At 41.1% G+C, this 18,570-nt stretch overlaps 1 protein-coding gene across 4 annotated transcripts in view; it reads left to right on the forward strand.

Moving 5' to 3' along the window:
• Window positions 1–17,890, forward strand: part of BROX (BRO1 domain and CAAX motif containing) — a 213,419-nt gene extending 195,529 nt beyond the window's left edge. For all 4 annotated transcript variants that reach the window (XM_086927944.1, XM_086927943.1, XM_086927946.1 and 1 more), the window contains 2 exons: window positions 7,859–8,024; window positions 15,662–17,890. In XM_086927944.1, the coding sequence (XP_086784070.1) occupies window positions 7,859–8,024; window positions 15,662–15,754 (259 nt within the window). In that variant the 3' untranslated portion in view covers window positions 15,755–17,890. The remainder of the gene's footprint in view (window positions 1–7,858; window positions 8,025–15,661) is intronic.
• Window positions 17,891–18,570: the final 680 nt, after the last annotated feature.

Genomic DNA, 18,570 nt, shown 5'->3' on the forward strand with positions numbered 1-18,570 from the left:
CAACAGGGGAAGTCGTCTAATAATCATGTGGCTGAAATCGTAGTGGGACCAGTTCTTTCTGTAGTCCGCCCTACCCCGAGTATTCCACCTCCATCTTCCCAACCCCCTCCTCCTCCTCCTATCCCTTCTAGTAAACCATCTTTGGGCATAATTAGGACCATGGTGACAGAGGGGCAAATTGTCCCGGAGGGCAAAACCCATAGTAATAAGCGAGCTATTCACCTTCCCCCTGAGGCAGCCCTGTTTGTGGTCATCCTAAGCGGAGTTCCCGAGCTTGCTACTTCTGTTAATGAAACTTTTACATCTTTGAAAAATAAGGTCCTTAGTTGGTTAAATAAATATAGACCTCTTCCCCCCTGGGGTCAACAGTGAAATTATGCTAGTCAGACGAGTACCATGGGTGGGTTCGACAAGGAAAAATACCACTGGTGACTGTGTCCTGATAAATTTCAGGGACCTGAGGACGGTGGCCCATATCTGTAACTGGCCTCTGGCTTCACCAGACACCTCTATACAAACTCTGCCACTGTCATCCGTCTATCCTGACAAATTTGAGCGGTTTGGGGATGAGACGGATGAGGGCTGGTCATGGGTAACACCCAGAAGACCTCGCAGGGGTGACTGGCCAAGGCCGCCACCAGGAGTCCGCTGGAGAGGTGACTGGAACTCGCCCTATAACCACGGCCCATATAGTGAATTTTTGCACCCCAACAGATTCAGTTGCCTGGACATAGTCGACTGACATGGCATCAGGGGTGGGGCTAAACAGCAGCGGTGCACTAGCCTAGCCGAGTCTAGTTGCACTCGAGGCATAGGGGTGCTTACTACCAGTGATCCGAGTAAAGATGGGGTCCGAGATGTTGATAACGGACAACTTATTTTAGCCGGGGCATGTGAGAAATCTTCCCCCAGTCCCAACGAAAGGAGTACTATCCCTTGTGACCGGAACCGTTTGCAGGTCACTCGGGATTTACCTGATCCAGATGTAAATGGGCCAAACAATTGCACTAATAAAGATATGGGTGATATGGGTTCTATCTCTATTGTTTCCTGGAAATTTGGCGGGACTGGCTAATAAACTTGACTCCCCTGACTGGGGGTCATTTATAGATGCACAAGATGTTTTGCCTTTTCCAGGAGACATGGGCTAGGGAAGACCATTGGCGTGCGGGGTTTGCCACATTTTCAATCTTGGCGAAATGGGGGGGGGGGGAGGGACGCCCGTCTGGCGGACTACTTATCTGGGTGGACTCCCACCTGGGGTGTAAGGCGAGGTCCCTCGAAACCAACTCTGTGGACGTCCAATGTGTACTCCTGGAGTGGCCAAATGCTGTTAAACTGGCATTGGTCAATGTCCTTACACCTGGTCTTACTCATAGACACGCCGGCAGACCCCCCTATCGGAAGGCAAACGGAAACTTTTTAACAGATCCCTTCCGTATCACTACCATGATGACGGCACCCGTCCGGTAACTGTCAGCATTTACAGAGAAACCGGCAGACCCCACAATCGGAAGGCAAGCGGAAACATTCCAACAGGTCTTAGACTCCCTCCGTTTCATTACCCTGATGACGGCACCGGCCCAGTAGTTTTCGGGACTTCTATCTACGTAGGACTATCCTCACAGCTCTCAGCCCTGTTTGGATCCTCAGAGATTCTAGAAAACTTCACCACTGGAAGACAGGCGGTACTCCTACCACAGCTCCCCAGATATCATCTCATTGATGGGAGCACCCGACTATTAACATCTTAAACCTCGCAGGACCAACCCCATTTTCGTAGGATTATTTACACGAATAACTCGTCTGTTGAAAATCCACATCTCTACATAATATGGCGCTTTATTAAGACAGGTTCTTTAGATATTGCATGGCTTCCTGATGAAGGCCCTCAGCCGAAACGCGCGTAGTTACATTTAGCCATGTTTTTAAACTGCAACGATCAATGTGTTTAAATAGCTTCCATACAGTTCCTAAACAATGAAATTCTTTGAAATGTATTGAACTGTGCTATGAACAAAACTGTATATTGCTCTGTATATATAGATTGACCATCGCATGTATATTGGAGGTACACACACATAAAAACATAAAACAAAACAAAAATGTTTGCATTTTACCTATAAAGACATTTCTTTAATAAAATAAAATCTATATATTTTTGTACCATGCACGGTGTTTATCTATAGTTATTGCTGTCTGATGTCAGGTCTTGTCCGTTAGTTAAAACTGTTCCTAATTATTCTGTTTTTCCAACCATTGGTCAATGTTTATTCAAGACCAGTGGGTATAGCAAATGTCTCTGGCACAATTGAGGAATTAGCACTGTTTTTGAGTTCCATCCTGCAAGGCACCCCGTACGTGGTTGGGGGGGACTTCAATTGTCAATTTGAGCCGCTCCCATCATTTCAGGAAGGCGCAACCATGGAGGAGGATGACCAATGGGGAATCCCTCCTCTGGTAGGCCCTCCAGTGAAGTCCTGGACACCATTAGCCACCCAAATTATGTGCTTGACCCTAGTAGTAGCAGGTCAGATGTGGCAGGGAGGGAACTCTATCCAATAGATTCCCCGTTGACAGGGGGGTTAGACAGGACTGTGTGTTAGCACCGACCCTGTTCTGCCTCCATGTCATCGGAAAGCAAACTTGCTGCACACTCACAAAGTACAGGCTTGGGCACCTTAACTGAATCATTTTTAATGGCTAAGGACATCTACAGATTCGAACCTGTCTTAGATGTTATATCTCCAATCACCCTTAGGAAATTGTATCTTCAATGGAGGTACAGCAGTTTGCCGATCCGAGCTTATACCAGTAAATGGTCTGAGTCGTCGCCGAGCCATTGTCCAGGGTGTAAACTAGAGCAAGAAACTAAGTTGCACATACTGTTTTTTTGCAATGTTTATGCGCAGGCTGGGAGGCAATGGAATGTCCCGGTGTGTAAAAACCTGGGGTTCTCCCAATGTCTGTATGCATATAGGGTCTTCAAAACTGATTTATCTGGGTTTATAATTTTTGCAATAGCCAAATACCTGGGAATAGTCTGGCACAAGAGAAGACACCTATTAATTGGGGGGCGTATGACAACTGCTAAATTGCAAATCTATTATAGTAATAATGTTTGTATGAATGAGGCTGGTCCTCGTTTTATAAACTGGTTTTATAATGTTCTTATTCTTCTATTTTTAGCTGTTCTCAATGTAATGCTTCTCTGTATCTTTTATGGCAATATGTTACCGAAATAAAGTTGATGATGATGATGATGATGATGAATGTAGGATTTCCTCAGATTTAGTTTTCCCAGAATTCTCAATTTTCATTTTTACCGGCATTTCATAACTATTCTTAATTGTATACTTTCATATAATGCCATCTGTTACAAAGTGTGACTATTGAAAACATTTAAATTGTTCAATATTGATTATGGAGAAAATATTTTTCTTCTCCTGCATATTCGAACTAGCTCTCAGAAGGGTAGGTAGGCATTCATTTTTAAGTGGTTCTGCAAAGAACTATGGATAGTAAACAGTACAGTAAAACTGGACACATTCTTGTGTGGCCCTCCTTCTCTGTCACAGCTTGATATGTTCTTAAAGTGGGACATCATGCAGATAGTCTTGTCACAGTGCTTGATGCTCGTAATATGATTCATACATTATTTAATTAATTAGTGTTTTATTTGTAGCCTATTCTAGCCTCAGAAGACAGTTTGTAGAAAGCAGTATGTTCTTGTTAAGACGTTCTAGCGAGAAATCTAGGAACCGTCACATGGCTGCTTAAAATATAACTATATGATTCCCACTTTGTCGTGTTATTGCTTTTTATACCTCTGGATTAATCCTTATCTTCTGTGATCTGTTTTCCAGTTACTGCTTTTTTAAACCATGGCGAGTTTTCCATTTTACAGGTCCGCAATCTACTATTGAGAGATGCTGACAATTAATATATTGTAAACTGCCTGTCCAGTCCAAAAAGTGTTGTTCTGGGGTGGGTTAATTCATTTGAGTTTTTTTATATGTTGTGCATGATAGCCCTGTTGCGACTATTTCAGTATTATTAGGAAAAGTATAAATTGACCCTGAATTCTTGTCTTGGCCCTAGCGGCAGATACCAAGTTGACGTTTAATGCATGTGTATAGCCCAAAACACTCAGATCTGATGATCTTGGAATTCATTATATCTTATACTTTTCAACATATGAGTTAAGAATGGTCCTTTTTTTAAACCAGAGAGAATTGGCAGTATAATTACTGCTCCCAAACTCTGGATGAATCGGTCAGGAGATGAGTGGGAGGAGCTTTTAGGGATTTGCCTGCCTCTTGCTGACTCTGGCTAATTTGCGCAAATGCCCAGTTATCAGTACGTCCTATTCAAAGTCACCTGCTGAGTCCTTCCATTATCACTGGCTTCATTCTCTGTGGAATTTAATGGTGAGGGAGTTACTAGAGGCTGTCGTAATTTCTTTGAGAGGGTTTTACTTGGTTAACAATGAGAGGAGTAGGGTTTGCGGAAAGCGTCTTCTGGCCAGGAAAGCCTTCAACCATGTTGAATTTGGCTTTGGAAGATCTCTGTGAGATCTCCTCATCCAGAAGACACTTGCATAGAACAGGATGTGTTATGGGTATCTGGTGCAGGGACATTCTTGTTGTTACACCAAAAAGTTGCTCTAAGAAATTTAGGATACAGCCCTTGAAAAGACCTGCAGGAGCATGTTGGTAATTTTAAGCTGTGGACAGTTTTTTTGCCAGGCTGAGAATCTTCCTTCGGAAAACCGAAGTGCCATTTGGCTGAGAACATCTTCTGGCCAGAGGGAAATGTTGATCAGTTGGATACTCACAAGTTTACAGGTGTGCTCATGTGAAGACTCCAAGAACCTGTATATTGGGTTTGCAGAAACCCTCAATAATTATTTTCAAACTTGCTTGGTTAACTAGGGCCAGTCCAGAAAAAAACTGAAAGTCCAGTTTGTAATAAAAAGTTCAATTTTAAAAGTTAAAAGTGCAATTTTGTGGAATTATTTGCCTTTTCCATCTTTGTGGATTCAGGAAGACTAAGCGGCCTGAGAGCATTTTTTCATCAAAGACCCTAAAAAACAGGTTTATGTTTTTAGAGCTTTTCAATTCCTTAAAAGCCACTGGGAGAAGTGTGGATCCAGAGGTTTCTGACTCCAATCATACATTGCCAGATACAGAATAACAATTTGACTCAAAATCAGCTCAATGAGTTCCTCTACAAATGCAAACACCCATTGAATTTCCAACTGGTGTGCGACATCATTACATCAGGTTTTATCTGTTGGAAGTCTCTGCATCCCTCTTTATGCCACTTTCATTAGATACCCTGAAGGCCTTCATAACAGTGTATTGTATGTGTTGATGCCCATCTTAGATACAGCCTCTAGGTTTACCCCTCTAGATCAAAGTAAAAAGTGCAAACATATAAACTTTGACTAATGCAAACCCATAGTTCTTTTCTGGTCACATGTAGTAATGGGCCATTCTTACTTGGTGCTTAGGTCACATTTGGAATTCTATGAAGATGTCTTGAAAGCCTTTGTTCTGTTAATTCCAGTGAGGTTATTTTCTTGGTGCTATAATTTAGTTTGAAACCCTTATTCATTTTATTAACTTGTGTGATATCTCGCCTACTCAAACTTGGTTTGAATTTTTTTTACTTTAACTATATTGTTGTTTGTATTTTTATGCACCACACTGCACATGCATCTTTGGTGAGTGATTTCCTGCTAGCTTCAAAAATTGAGCCAAAATTCCTGCTAGCTTCAAAAATTGAGCCAAAGTGAAACCTCTTTGCCCCTGCTGGCCCTTCGAGTTAGAACAATGTGGGACTCAGTCACTGTTATTACGAGGTTTGTGACCTATTTCGCACAGCCTACAAGTTGGGTTTACTATAACGGTGAAGGGAAATTTAAATAAAAGATTACTTTTCAAAATATGCTTATCCTCTACTTCCCTTCTTTATCCAGACCTCTACAACTCTCTTTCTACTATACATACTTTTAGTAAAGCTACGTACATCTGTGTGAAGACCAGTCTTGTAATAAAACAGATTGTAGAGCTGCCCAGTTCTGAAGGATCCTGCCATTATTTGCACTGTTTTTATCGCTGTTCTATCACTGATCCTATTTCATAAAGGCCGGTGCTCCATGTGAATGTTATGTTTGGGGGATTTATTAAGCGCTCGCTCACCGAAAGGTCTCTTGGCTCTATCGGAGATAGGAGAACCGTCCTGAGGTAAACTTCAACAGTAGGCTTGGGTGAAAAGCCAACTTTTAATTTTTTTCCTGAAGCTGGTGTACTCTGACGTTAGTCTGATGTCAATCGGTAGAGAATTCCAGAGTGAGAGCCACCCGTTCTTTCACGCTTTAATCTGGGGATAGTCAGCATATTCATTGAGGCTGGTTTGAGATTCCGTTTGGGCAGGTACAGTGAAATCTTTGCGGAGATGAATTTGGGGCCTGTCTTGTGGATTGTGTTGAAGATCATCCAGCCCGTCTTAAACATGGACCGCTGAGGTACAGGAAGCCAGTAAAGCTGCTTCATTAGTGGCTTGGTATGACAGTGTCTTGGTTGCTGAAAGACTAACCTAGCCGCCTGATTCTGAATCAGCTGTAACCTATGGGTTGGATTGGCAGGGAGACCCAAATAGATCGCATTGGCGTAATCCAGCCTGGCCATAATGTAGGCCAGCATGATTACCATGCTTGCCTCCTTAGTAAAACAATCTCCTGATTTTCTTGGAAGTCCTTAGATGGTAGAAGCACAAGGAAATGACCAGGCTGATCTGTTTATGCATTGATAACTTGGCATTCATTTTAATCCCTAGACTTTTGACTGAGTTCTTAGGGATTGGTGGGGTACCCAATGCAGCTGGCCAATATCCTGGCGTCCACTGATCGAGTCTGTTATTAGAAATAACTATCTCTGTTTGTCAGAATGTAATTTAAGATAGTTGTGACTCATCCAGTCTTTAATGAAAAGCATGGTATTTTAGAAGAAGGTCTTGGATTCCTCCTTCTCGGGAAAATCAGCAGCATATCATCTGCCTAGTGATATACCTTCACTCCCCTGCTTTGGAGGGAATGGATCAGGTGGGCAGATATAAATATTGAACAGGTGGGGGGGGGGAGAGGGATGAGCCCTGAGGTACACCACATGTGGTATTGACCCTGACTGAGTTAAAAGGGTGCCAGCCTAACAGACTGGGTGCGTTCCCCTAGGAATGAAATCATCCAATCCAGGGCCGTGCCTCCCAGGCCTGCCGCTGACTATTTCCCATCAAGCCACCAGTCACCGTAGTTGTAGCAAAGAATTCTGTTATATGGACTAATATTTTATTTTTCACACAAATTAATCACAAAACCTGTTCATGGTACATGTTTTGTTTTGTTCTGATACTACCTCAATTTCTTTAAAAACCAGAACATTATTCATCCAAAATTATTTTTCAAGGAGGTATGTCAAGCAGAGATTTAAGTCTACAAAGGAGAAAACCAATGTGACAGTATTTTTCTCTTTTTCTTATTCAACTTTGGGTTGCGCTCATGATCCAGGACTTTTCTGTGTGCTGCGTCTTTCTTCCAATACACTTGCAGTTCCTAAACCATAGCTGATGTGTGGAATTAGTAGCAATCTACTCAGTCTTGACACCGCACTGGCGCAGATATTTGTTTCACTGCGATTGTACGTTAGTCAATATCTTAGCCAATCAGTTGACCACTCAGCATGTTCATTAGTTGAGGTTTGGTTATTTTCTGTGTGACCAAAATGTATGGTTAGTAGAAAGAATAGGACCGGATGAGTTTTGGTTGACTTTGTAGTGAAACCCTTTTATTTACCAGTTATTTCCAGAAGGTTCCTAAAGAAGCCCCTCAGCTGGAACTGAAAGCCAATTACGGCCTTGTGGAACCCGTGCCATTTGAATTTCCTGCTCTCAACCCGCAGTGGACCCCTGAAACACTAGCTGGCTTTGATCTCACCAAAAGGCCTAAAGAAGATGAGAAGAATGTAAGAAAACGTTTTGTGTTAAAATATGTATATTAACTTTCCAAGTGCATTGATGTACAAGGATTAACGCCCGTGCATTTTATTATTTTCTTTTATTGTTAGTACAAAACCCGCAATATCAAATTCTGTTATGCCTCTTCGTTTCATCTTTAGCTCCCTATTTAAATATATATATCAGAGTGTTTACCAACTTAAGACATTAAACATTTTGGTAGTGTTTTCTTTTGTTGTTCTTTATTCTTGTTTTCTGGACGTATCATGAATATACAGCAATACTGTCACAGCCCTCACGAAGCGCATTTGGGCGCGAAACACGTGTTGGCTATAGGCAGTATTGCTGTATACTCATGATACATCGAGAAAACAATAAAGAATAACAAAAGAAAATACTACCAAAATGTTTAATGTCTAATGTTGGTAAACGCTTAGTAAAAATATAGATATATAGATTTGTGTGTGTACCGAATGTATTTGTACAAATACTTTGCTTGCTGCGCAAGGCAAATTGTTGCTGTATGCTATATATCTATGTCTCTCTCTATCTCTTCTCCCCTCTCTTCTTTTCTTTCCCTCATCTGTTCTACCTTTCAGAGTAAATATCAATGAAAAACCAGTATAATTATTAGGTTGGTTTTCCTACCAACTTCGAAGCAGGTACTTTGACATATTCATGATGCCTTCTAATCCAGGGTGATGGTAAAAAAAAACTGTGGCTACTCGATAATGGTAGGAATATCTTTGCAGTTGTAGAATCCACCTGTATACACAATTTTGGTTAACAAAGAATTCATGCACGTTATTGAGCATTGTGTTCTCCCCATTAGAAGACGGATAATTAATGGATATCTTTTTATGTTTATACAATAGTAAGCCTGCCCTTCATGAGGGCAAAACAACCAGCAATCATTCATGGAACTTCGTGGATAGTTTAAGCCCACCATTTGATGTTATGTCTAAATAATATAATACAATGTCAACACGTCCTTTTCCTGTGAAGCATTTTGTAGCTTAAGGATTTGTTTACCAATCGAGGCAGTGGATAAGCCCTTTTCTATATTCTTTGTAGTTTTAAATTGTAGATGCAGGGTCATTGCGTCTATTAATTTGATATTTCATCAGGTCAACTTTTTTGTTGTTGTCTGCAACAGACTGCTATATTGGGTATTTTCAAGTTGGGCTCATAATAACCACAATACTGTATTCAACAAGGCTAGTAATGTGAAGACACCACAGAATTACAAGAATTGAGTTTACTGTTGTATGTAATTGTTTCTGCTCATTTCATTGTCTAGCATTTAATAGCGTTCAGTACTTCATTGGCACTTCATAATTCCACTTGCTTGAATGGGTCCTATAGCAGTAAGGAGAGTAGGCGCTTCCCTACCAACAGTTTCGACCTGGTGTGAATATGTGCAGCACAAGACAGATACAACAAATGTTTGAATGGAGCTGTGCATTGAACCTTTTACTACGTTACAAAATACGACAGTACTGGCAACCAAGATCTACCACAAACCAATTTTACAACAGCACATAGAAAGACAGAACTCTGAGCATCCATCCACCACGGGCTGAATATGCATTTTACTGGCTATTAAGGCATTCAACAGCACTTGTTACAATCAGCTACTTACTACATATTTACACTTGCTGGGCACTGTGCACCTGTATCATCCGATAAAATACATAAACAATTGGACACGGACCAGCAATTTCACCCACACAAAAAACGAACAACTTCTGAAAACTGACATATTCTCCCTCCTGACCATAGTCTGCTATTTAAAAAAAAATAACCAAACTCTGATCTGTAAGGGACGCCTTATGAAAATAACACCCCAGATTATCAAAAGGAGCTGTAGTACCATACTAATATTAGACTGTGCACTATACAAGTACCAAATAACAATAAAGTTAAGACATAACAACAAAACGCTTGGGACATGGCAACCAGTGCCAGATAACAGTAAAGTTGGGATACAATAACAAGTGTGAAACAACAGTAAAGTTGAGACCTAACAAAGTGAAAGAGAGTATTCACTAAATTTGAAATAGGATTTGAGTATATTGAAATTGGTTAGAATTTCATATTCCCCCCACAACAAGCTGTCTCTCTTTTTGAATTGTCCAATACAGTCCTGTGCTTATCATTGTCATCCAAGTTTATATTTTGTAATCATTGTCCTACCTAGTCTTGACCCATCATTGAAGTTCTTTTGTCGGTTTAAGAAATCGATGTCATTTTTTTATCTAGATGAGAGAGGCTGTTTCTAGCCTTGGCCGAATTGGAATAAAAAATTCCATTTGCATAATCCCTAACCTTGTGGCCAGCTCCAGTTCTAAATTTGGGAACACATTTGAGTTATTTTTGACAAGGACATTTGCGATGAGCTCAGCGGCAAATGTTGCTACAAAAGCCAAGGTCAAAGTGCTGTGCCATACACAAAACGTTCTGGGGGAAGGACCCAGGATACCAGGAACAATTGGCCACATACAATTTTGAAAAAGAATCTCTGATTCGCACAGGCCCAGGAGACTTGCCAACCCAAGTTCAAAATGGATCTCTTGGAGTATATAACTCAAAACATTACTGTTCTATTCTCTGATCAATGAGAGGCCTACCAAACTACAATCTAATCAGAAAACTGCTAAAATCGATCTATCCAGTCATTTGCAAACTGCAGTCATGGAGTGCTGGATAAACCCACTACAGTTGTAGATAATCTTAATGAACAATACCCAACTGCCTCCCTAATTCCTCACCCTACCGCTGACCATCTCCCAGAACACCAATATAATTCCTGCTGAATGTGCAACAGCCAATTAACTAGCTCAGATAAAGTAAACTTCTCACACAGCATATAGTCATGATGCATTTCCACAAACCTGAATGCTCCAGACAAGAGTGATAAACGTTCTTGATCTTAAAATACAGGCAGTAGCGATTCCTTATGATCAGGATTCAGTTGAATTCTAGGTCACAAATTGTGTGCACACTGGAGGAGAATGAGTTAATATCTGAGCCAATGAAGTCTGATAACTAGCGTAGCATGAATAACAATCCTTTATGTCTCCATCAACTCTGCCACATTCCTAGACACCTGTAAATATCCAAGGTCATGCCCCTGCGTAAGAAACAATCTGCTGCCAAGCTACGCTTTCATACTACAAACCCATCTCCCTTCTACCATACCTGACAAAGGTCTTAGAAAAACAAATCAACCAGTGCCTCATCAACCTTTGCAGCAACACCAGCATCTCAACACGCGGCAGTCTGGATTCAGGCCCAACCACTATAAACAGCACTCATTGCTGCCACTAGCAACAGCTGTGTGATCCTTGACAGAGGAGACATGTCAGCCTGGTTCATCTCTTCAGCATTTGGTATGGTCTCACACCCCACCCTCATCAAGTGCCTGGGCAAGGTTGGTATCCAAGGACACGATCTCCACTGGATCTGCTCCTTCTTAATGGATAAAACACAAGCTGTCAGCCTGACACCTAACTCCTTGGAAGCACGTAAAGGCATATGCGGAGTTTCTCCAAGATCATTGCTCGGCCCCTGTGCCCTCCCCTTCAACACATACATGATCCCTCTGGCCAAAGTTATCCACGCACATGACATCAACATCCTCTCCTACGCAGATGACAATCAACCCGTACTCTACCTCTTGGCGGACAAGACCCTCATCAAAAGAAGCAAGTTCACTGCCTGCATTATCAAAATCACTAACTGGATGAAAGCCAGCTGTTTCAAGCTCAATACCTACAAGACAGAAGTAGTGATTTTCGGCAAAAACACCTCACCATGGGACTCCAACTGGTGGCTGGGCGAACCCAGAACCCACGCCAGTAATATCAGAATAATCAACTGCAAGCTGAACAAGACCGCACCAGTCAAGTCCGTCACTGCATTCTGATTCCACGCCCTGGAGTTAATGAGGAAGATTTCTAAAGTGTTCCCAAGCAACACAAAATAAATCTATTCCTCATGCCCTAGTGAAGAGAATCTCAGATTTGACAACCCAGTGCAGTAACCAGCTAATTAGATTATATCATTTAACGTACCATAAAGGGAGCTGCAGAGCTGTCCGAAGCTAACAGCATACTGAAAACCATAAAACTGCGTGTCAGATTCTTACACTTCAACACCCAACACACTGCTACATGCTGCGCCCTATAACCCTCCTCGGTGGTCATCACACACAACATGTAAACACTTCCCACATAGGATCAAAACAAAAGCAGCATCCATCCAACCACACATCCTACATGGTGTAGCATGCTACTCACATAGGCAAGCTATTCAATGCCCCGCATAGGGATAATGAGCACTATATAAATTCAGCAATATACAATACAATATGGTCTCCAGCCTGAAGCACCCACAACAGAGGCAGAAAGAGGTGTGTGGTTTCTGCACTTGTCAGCCCAACTGAAAGTGTGATCAAGAAAGACAAACGGCTGCACCCCCGCTAACGGACCCCTTTACCTTGCACAACAGAATCTACTGTTCCACCCCTTACTCCTGCTTCAGGAAGTCTAATCAGCAGCCCTTTGCTAACAAGTCTTTATTGAATTTGTTAAGGGAGCCTTGTCACAATCCAACACACTTCAGATTACCACCCTTCAACCACGGAAATACAGGCAATACACTTCTTCTATCTATCTGGGGAAGCTGTCTTCGCCCTGCTTCTTGTGCCATTTCAAACCAGACACATTCAGGTGGATCCCACTTTGCTTTTAGTATGAATACTGTGAGAAAAAATTGAGGATGAACATCAGAAGACATCCGTTCTAGCATTTTCAATGTTTGCATGCATTACACATATTTTCTTACCTTGCTTTGAACTTGAGGTTACTGCTTCCTTTGAGCGCAGCCTAAGCTCTTGATCTTTCCCTATGTACACGTCTAATCATTACTTTTCGCTTTCAAACCTTGAACCCATTAGCTGACTTTGCTGGAGTGTTGGTCTACCAGTATCCTAGCAGCAGATAGACTATTTCCCTGGTTCTAGAGCATATCAAAACTACCTAATATAGCACTCTCTTCACATGTAAATATTCTTGTTTCTATTATATTCTTCTGTTTTGCATGGTGCACCAAAGTGGCCATTATGAAATATTTTGGTATGATGTAAAGCACATAGGTAAATGCATACATTTAACTGTTTTGTGGCCCTCAATGAATTGCACATGCATACACGTAAAAAAGACCACAGAGGTATTACTAGAATGCAGTTTGTTATGAAATAATATATTGCGTTATATCATTTTGTTTTTTTTTTAAATGTGCTTCTGGTTAAGCAAACTGAAGAACTAACAACCCACTACAACGTTACCATGTCCTCCATCCTTGACGAACTAGCCTCCTTGAAACTGAAAAAATCCAGGAACATTCCCTCCAGATCCTGGTTCAACAAGGACATTAATGAGGAAAGAAGGCAACTCAGAGCCTCTGAATGCCTCTGGAGAAAGGACCCCGCCTCCAGCCGTTGCGAGGAACTCAGAGCAGCAAGAAGAAAATACAAACAACATATCAACAACGAAAAATCCAACTTTTTCTGCACCGCGCTGGATCAGGCCAAAAACAGACCAAGAGAACTCTTTGACATCATTAAAAAACCAACTTCCAAGCCAACAACATCCCTCGTCTAGCCCTTAACAGCCTTATATGCCAACTTCGCCAACTTCTTAAACGAAAAAATCAACTTAATCGAACCTTTCTGGACCTTAACCTTCTTCCCCCATACTAAGACTGCTCTCCAACAAGTAAAATCTCCACAAAAAAAAGTCCAGCAACAACCTGGTCCTCCTTTGACCCCATCTCAGAATCGGAGATCCTCAAACTTATCTCCTCCTCCAAGCCATCCTCTCACAACCTCGATCCCATACCCGCTCAAATGGTCAAAGAGCTGAAACTCTCCCTAGGTCCACTTTGGTGCGAAATCATAAACAGTTCTCTAAAAACTGGCACCATTCCAGACTGCCTTAAAGTCGGCCAAGTCACTCCTCTTCTGAAAAAACCTGGCCTAGACGCAACCGACCTGAATAATTTCAGACCCATCTCCAATCTCGCTTTCCTTGCCAAAGTCCTCGAAAAATATGTGTCCTCCGTCAACTGAGCAAACATATTGACAACATAAACTTGCTCGACCAACACCAATCTGGCTTCAGAAAAGGATACAGCACCGAAACTGCAATCCTCAACATCATGGATGACATCTTCAACTCCCTCGACACTGGCAGAGAAAGTGGTCCTTCAGTGGTTCTCCTCCTTCTTCCAAAACCGGTCTCAAAGAGTAAAAATCAAAACCTTTGCCTCCAAATTCGTTCCTGTTAACAGAGGCGTTCCTCAAGGCTCCATTCTTTCCCCTCAACAATTCAACATATATATGAACCTCTCACCTCCATTCTGAAAAAAGCGAACGACCCCTTTCATCTCGATGCAGATGATACACAGATCTACTTGGAAACCTCCTCCTTTAACGACATTCAAAGACTCAAGAATACCCTCAATGAAGTCCAAGAATGGCTATCAACAACCACCTCAAACTCAATCAGGGCAAAACCAAGATCCTCCTCATCTCCAACAAGGATGAAAACCCACAAATCGTTGAATAGTTGAAAGCTATTGATGCCCTCAATGGAAATCTCACCCTGGCAACCTCGGTCAAATCACTGGGAATCACCCTGGACCACAAACTCTCCATGTCCAATCACATCAAGAACTCCGCCAAGAGCGCCTTCCTCAATCTGAAGCTCCTCAACAAAATCAAACCCCACATTCCTTCCTCCGACATCAGGCAAGCCACCCAAGCCCTGGTGTTGTCCAGACTGGACTATGGGAACGCAGTTCTCTCCGGGACTGCTTGCTCTCACCTAGCTCCGCTTAAAACTACCCTCAATGCTGCAGCCAGAATGGTCACCGGAATCTAGAAATTTGACCACATTCCTCCTGCGTTCAGAGATCTAAAATGGCTCCCAGTCGAAATGCGGGCCAGTTACAGAACTGCCTGCCTCACACACAAAGCCCTGCACACAGGGAAACCAGAATACTTAGCCTCGAAACTCAAGAAAGCCGGACAAGCAAGAAGCCTCAGAAGTTCAAACTCTCTCCTACTCATTCCCTTAAAAACGCGTAAACAAAAGACTGCTGCCCTCACCGCGAACACTCAGCAGAACTGTAAAGCCTCCATTTTTTAACATTTTCTCCCTCAACGGCTTACCTCTGACACTCAGCAGAATCTGTAAAGCTCTCCTTTGAACCTTTTTCTGTATTTCTCCTTCCATGCCTTTGCCCTGTATTTTGTCTCCTCTTCATCATGTTGTAAAGTGCTCCGATACCCTCGAGTCTGGCTAGCGCTATAGAAGACTTCCAAATAAATGTTGACTTGTTTCAGTAGTTACTGGTAACTGTATTTAATATTTGTTTTTTTACAATGCATGTTTTCTAATCTATATTTTGCTGACTAAATTGTAGTGCTTTAAAATAAATACATGTAAAATTTTTAATGTATGCTGTTTTTGCTAAGGTTCAGTTAGTTGCGTTTTTGTAAGTGAAACTAGTTAAACCATGTCGACAAAATAAAGCTTGTTTGCATTTTTGATAATGTGTTTATTTTCCGTGTTTACAGCCTCAGGCAAAGCCGAAAAAAGAGGAAGAAGTGAAGCCTATGAAAGAACCAGATATAAAATCTCAAAAGGACAGTGGATGCCAGATTTCCTGAAAGAGACATTCCTAACTTCTGTTAACATTTCCAGAGTAACAGCTCCCAACCCATATGTAAAAAGAGACTAAACTTGTAGTAATATAAAAGATATCTGATTGGCCAACATACTTCTGTAAACTGGCACTTTATAGGGGAATTTGGTTAGATCCCTATTTTACTGTATTTATTTGTTAGAGCTTGAGCTTGTGTATGCATTTCTAAAAAGAAAAATCACAGATTCGGAGACATGAAAAAATGTGCTGTTGAAATTATGGATGTCTGTTTACATGTTTAACTGATCTTACAGAATATCTTGAGCATATAGCTCCTAGAGCTGTTTTTCACCTCAAGACTGCATTTGAAGAGCATGCCACAATCAAATGTTAATTGTTTCCTTTTAATTTTAACACTCAACAGAAGTTACAGTGCAGGGTCCCCGACTTCAACGCAACCTATGTCCAACATGTCCAACAAGCCTGACCAAACTGCCAAGTCTTGTGTTTGTACCTTTTTACTGCCAGTGTGTTTTTCACTGTCTGGCACAGGGACACTGGCGTACTATGCAATTACATGCATTTCATAGCATAAAGTTATGAAAATGTAGTCTATATTTTCACACCAATGATCTTCCATGCACTCCAAACAAAAAGAAAATAGAAAGTTCCTTATTTACAATACTATCCTTGATGTTACATCTGCTAAGTTCATACTACCTAATTGTACACTTGCAGAAGATATCTCACTGGTTTCGGGGAGGTACACAAAGATTACATAAGATTGGCATATTCAAGATAAAGTATATTCATTTATTCCTATAATTATTTAGCCCCCGGCATTTCAGTAAATAAAACATTTCTCCTTCCACTGTCTATTTCATTGTCAAGTAAAATTGAGTAAACCTCTGTTCTTTTGCAGTTTAACATAAAGCTTTCATCACACTCCTCTTAACCATTACTGCTAGCTGAAAATGTCAAAGTAAATACTTAAGTTTATTGATTTGAAATGAAGCGCTAAGGGCTACAATACTTAAATGTTTTTCTGCCTTGACATACTGAAAGCATTAGCAGTTGAACCAAGACAACAAATGCCAAAACTACATGAGCAAGGCTTCCTTTTTTTTACATTGAACCATTGGAACCAGGTGTCTGCTGTTTGTGTGACCTGAAAGGGGAGATTAATATGTTATCCCGAGAATTGGACATTTTAATACGAGTTTTTGTATCCACAGTAGTACTAGGAGAAGGACTTTTTGTTCTTAGAAAAAGACAAGCACATGCACAGTTGATGCAGTCTAATGTTAAAGAAAGTCTTTTTCTGAAGTAAAAAAGTAGGAACAAGTTCTTTGTTTTAAAGGATTTTTGGCTAATCCCTTCTACATTTACCCGGAGAAAAATGCTTTGGCATTTTTGTCCATCTATGTAAACCATCGCGCCCCTTTCTCATAATTTCGGCATCACGTTGCGGAACTTGTTCAGCCAAATACCTTTATTTGCACAATGGATGGATCAATTTTGTGACAGTTTTAAATGTCTATTCACCTTGCATTGTTAGTCCAGTGTTGAATATAGAGGGCCTCTAGTATTTGTCACTAGTTCGCACTTCTTTAGAATATTTGAAGGGTCACTTTTTCCAACCAAGCAAAAACGTCTGTATATTGTATGTAGGTGGGGATACCTTCAGTTGGACTGTATGCTTTTGAGCCTGTGTAGTCAACAATGCGTATATGCTGTGTCATCTTTGTTGGACTTGTGTTGGTTCAATCAATGGCATTGCAACCTACGTTGTGACAAGTGAAAGGATGCCTGTTGATCTCGCAGATAACTAGGATGTTGCCATGTGTTTCTCAGAGTAGAGGTGTTTGATCTGAGCTGCAGGCCTAGAGACTTAGGAAACACCCAACCCAACACAGCCTTGAATAAAAAAGCGTGAATGCCAACTAACACCACAAGCTTTAATAAACACCATCTTCTTATAGGTACTGTAAAGCTAGGCTCTAGGAATGCAGTTAGTCACTTAGTTAGTCACTTTTTACTCCAAACTGCAGGTCAGAGACTCATACGCTTTCGCAATGAAGTCCAAATAACATTTTAGAAAGACTTACTGGTGTATTTTATTTTTTCACTTTTTAATCAGATATTAAACAGACAAAATGTTGAGTGGTGTCCTACTTCTTTATTGTTTTTCTTCATGCATATATGTGCTGTTCTTTTTTTCTGTAGTTAAAAAAAAAAAAAGGATTATCGGCATAGGCTTGAAAAGTCATACCTATCCTTATAGTTGTATGACACTATATTGTGGTTGATAATATAAACTTCGAATAATATTGTCTCCTCTTCATCGGCTAGTACTACATTATTATCATGGTAAGCATATTATTACTATTCTTACCGCGCCATTGGTTTACTTTGAGTTATCTTACGAAGTAGTGATTAAGTTGCTGTAACTGATGCAATCTTTTTGTCACATGATATCACACGTTCTACAGTGGTGGTACACCATTCTTATACGTTCATTAGCCCATCTGCACGTGTTCACACAATAATGGCTATCAAAAATGAAAAACTCTGAGAAAGCTGCTTTTCATTACTAAACAACTGTATGTAATTGACAATTGGGTGGGCAAATGTATTGTATTATTGAAAATGTATTGTCTTATTGTTAATACTGATTATGAATTCCACCTCAGACCTCAAAGCAGTGAAAGCTCATCCCACAGCCTTCAGTGTGCATGAAATCTGCAAGGGAAGGATCAATGATAATTCATACTGCATGGGGACGCTTATACTGCTCCCATCTACACCCAGTGCCATACCTCAGCCTTCCTTTCTGACCAG

The sequence above is a fragment of the Lissotriton vulgaris genome, chromosome 6, assembly GCF_964263255.1.
Source record: "Lissotriton vulgaris chromosome 6, aLisVul1.2, whole genome shotgun sequence".
NCBI lineage: Eukaryota > Metazoa > Chordata > Amphibia > Caudata > Salamandridae > Lissotriton > Lissotriton vulgaris.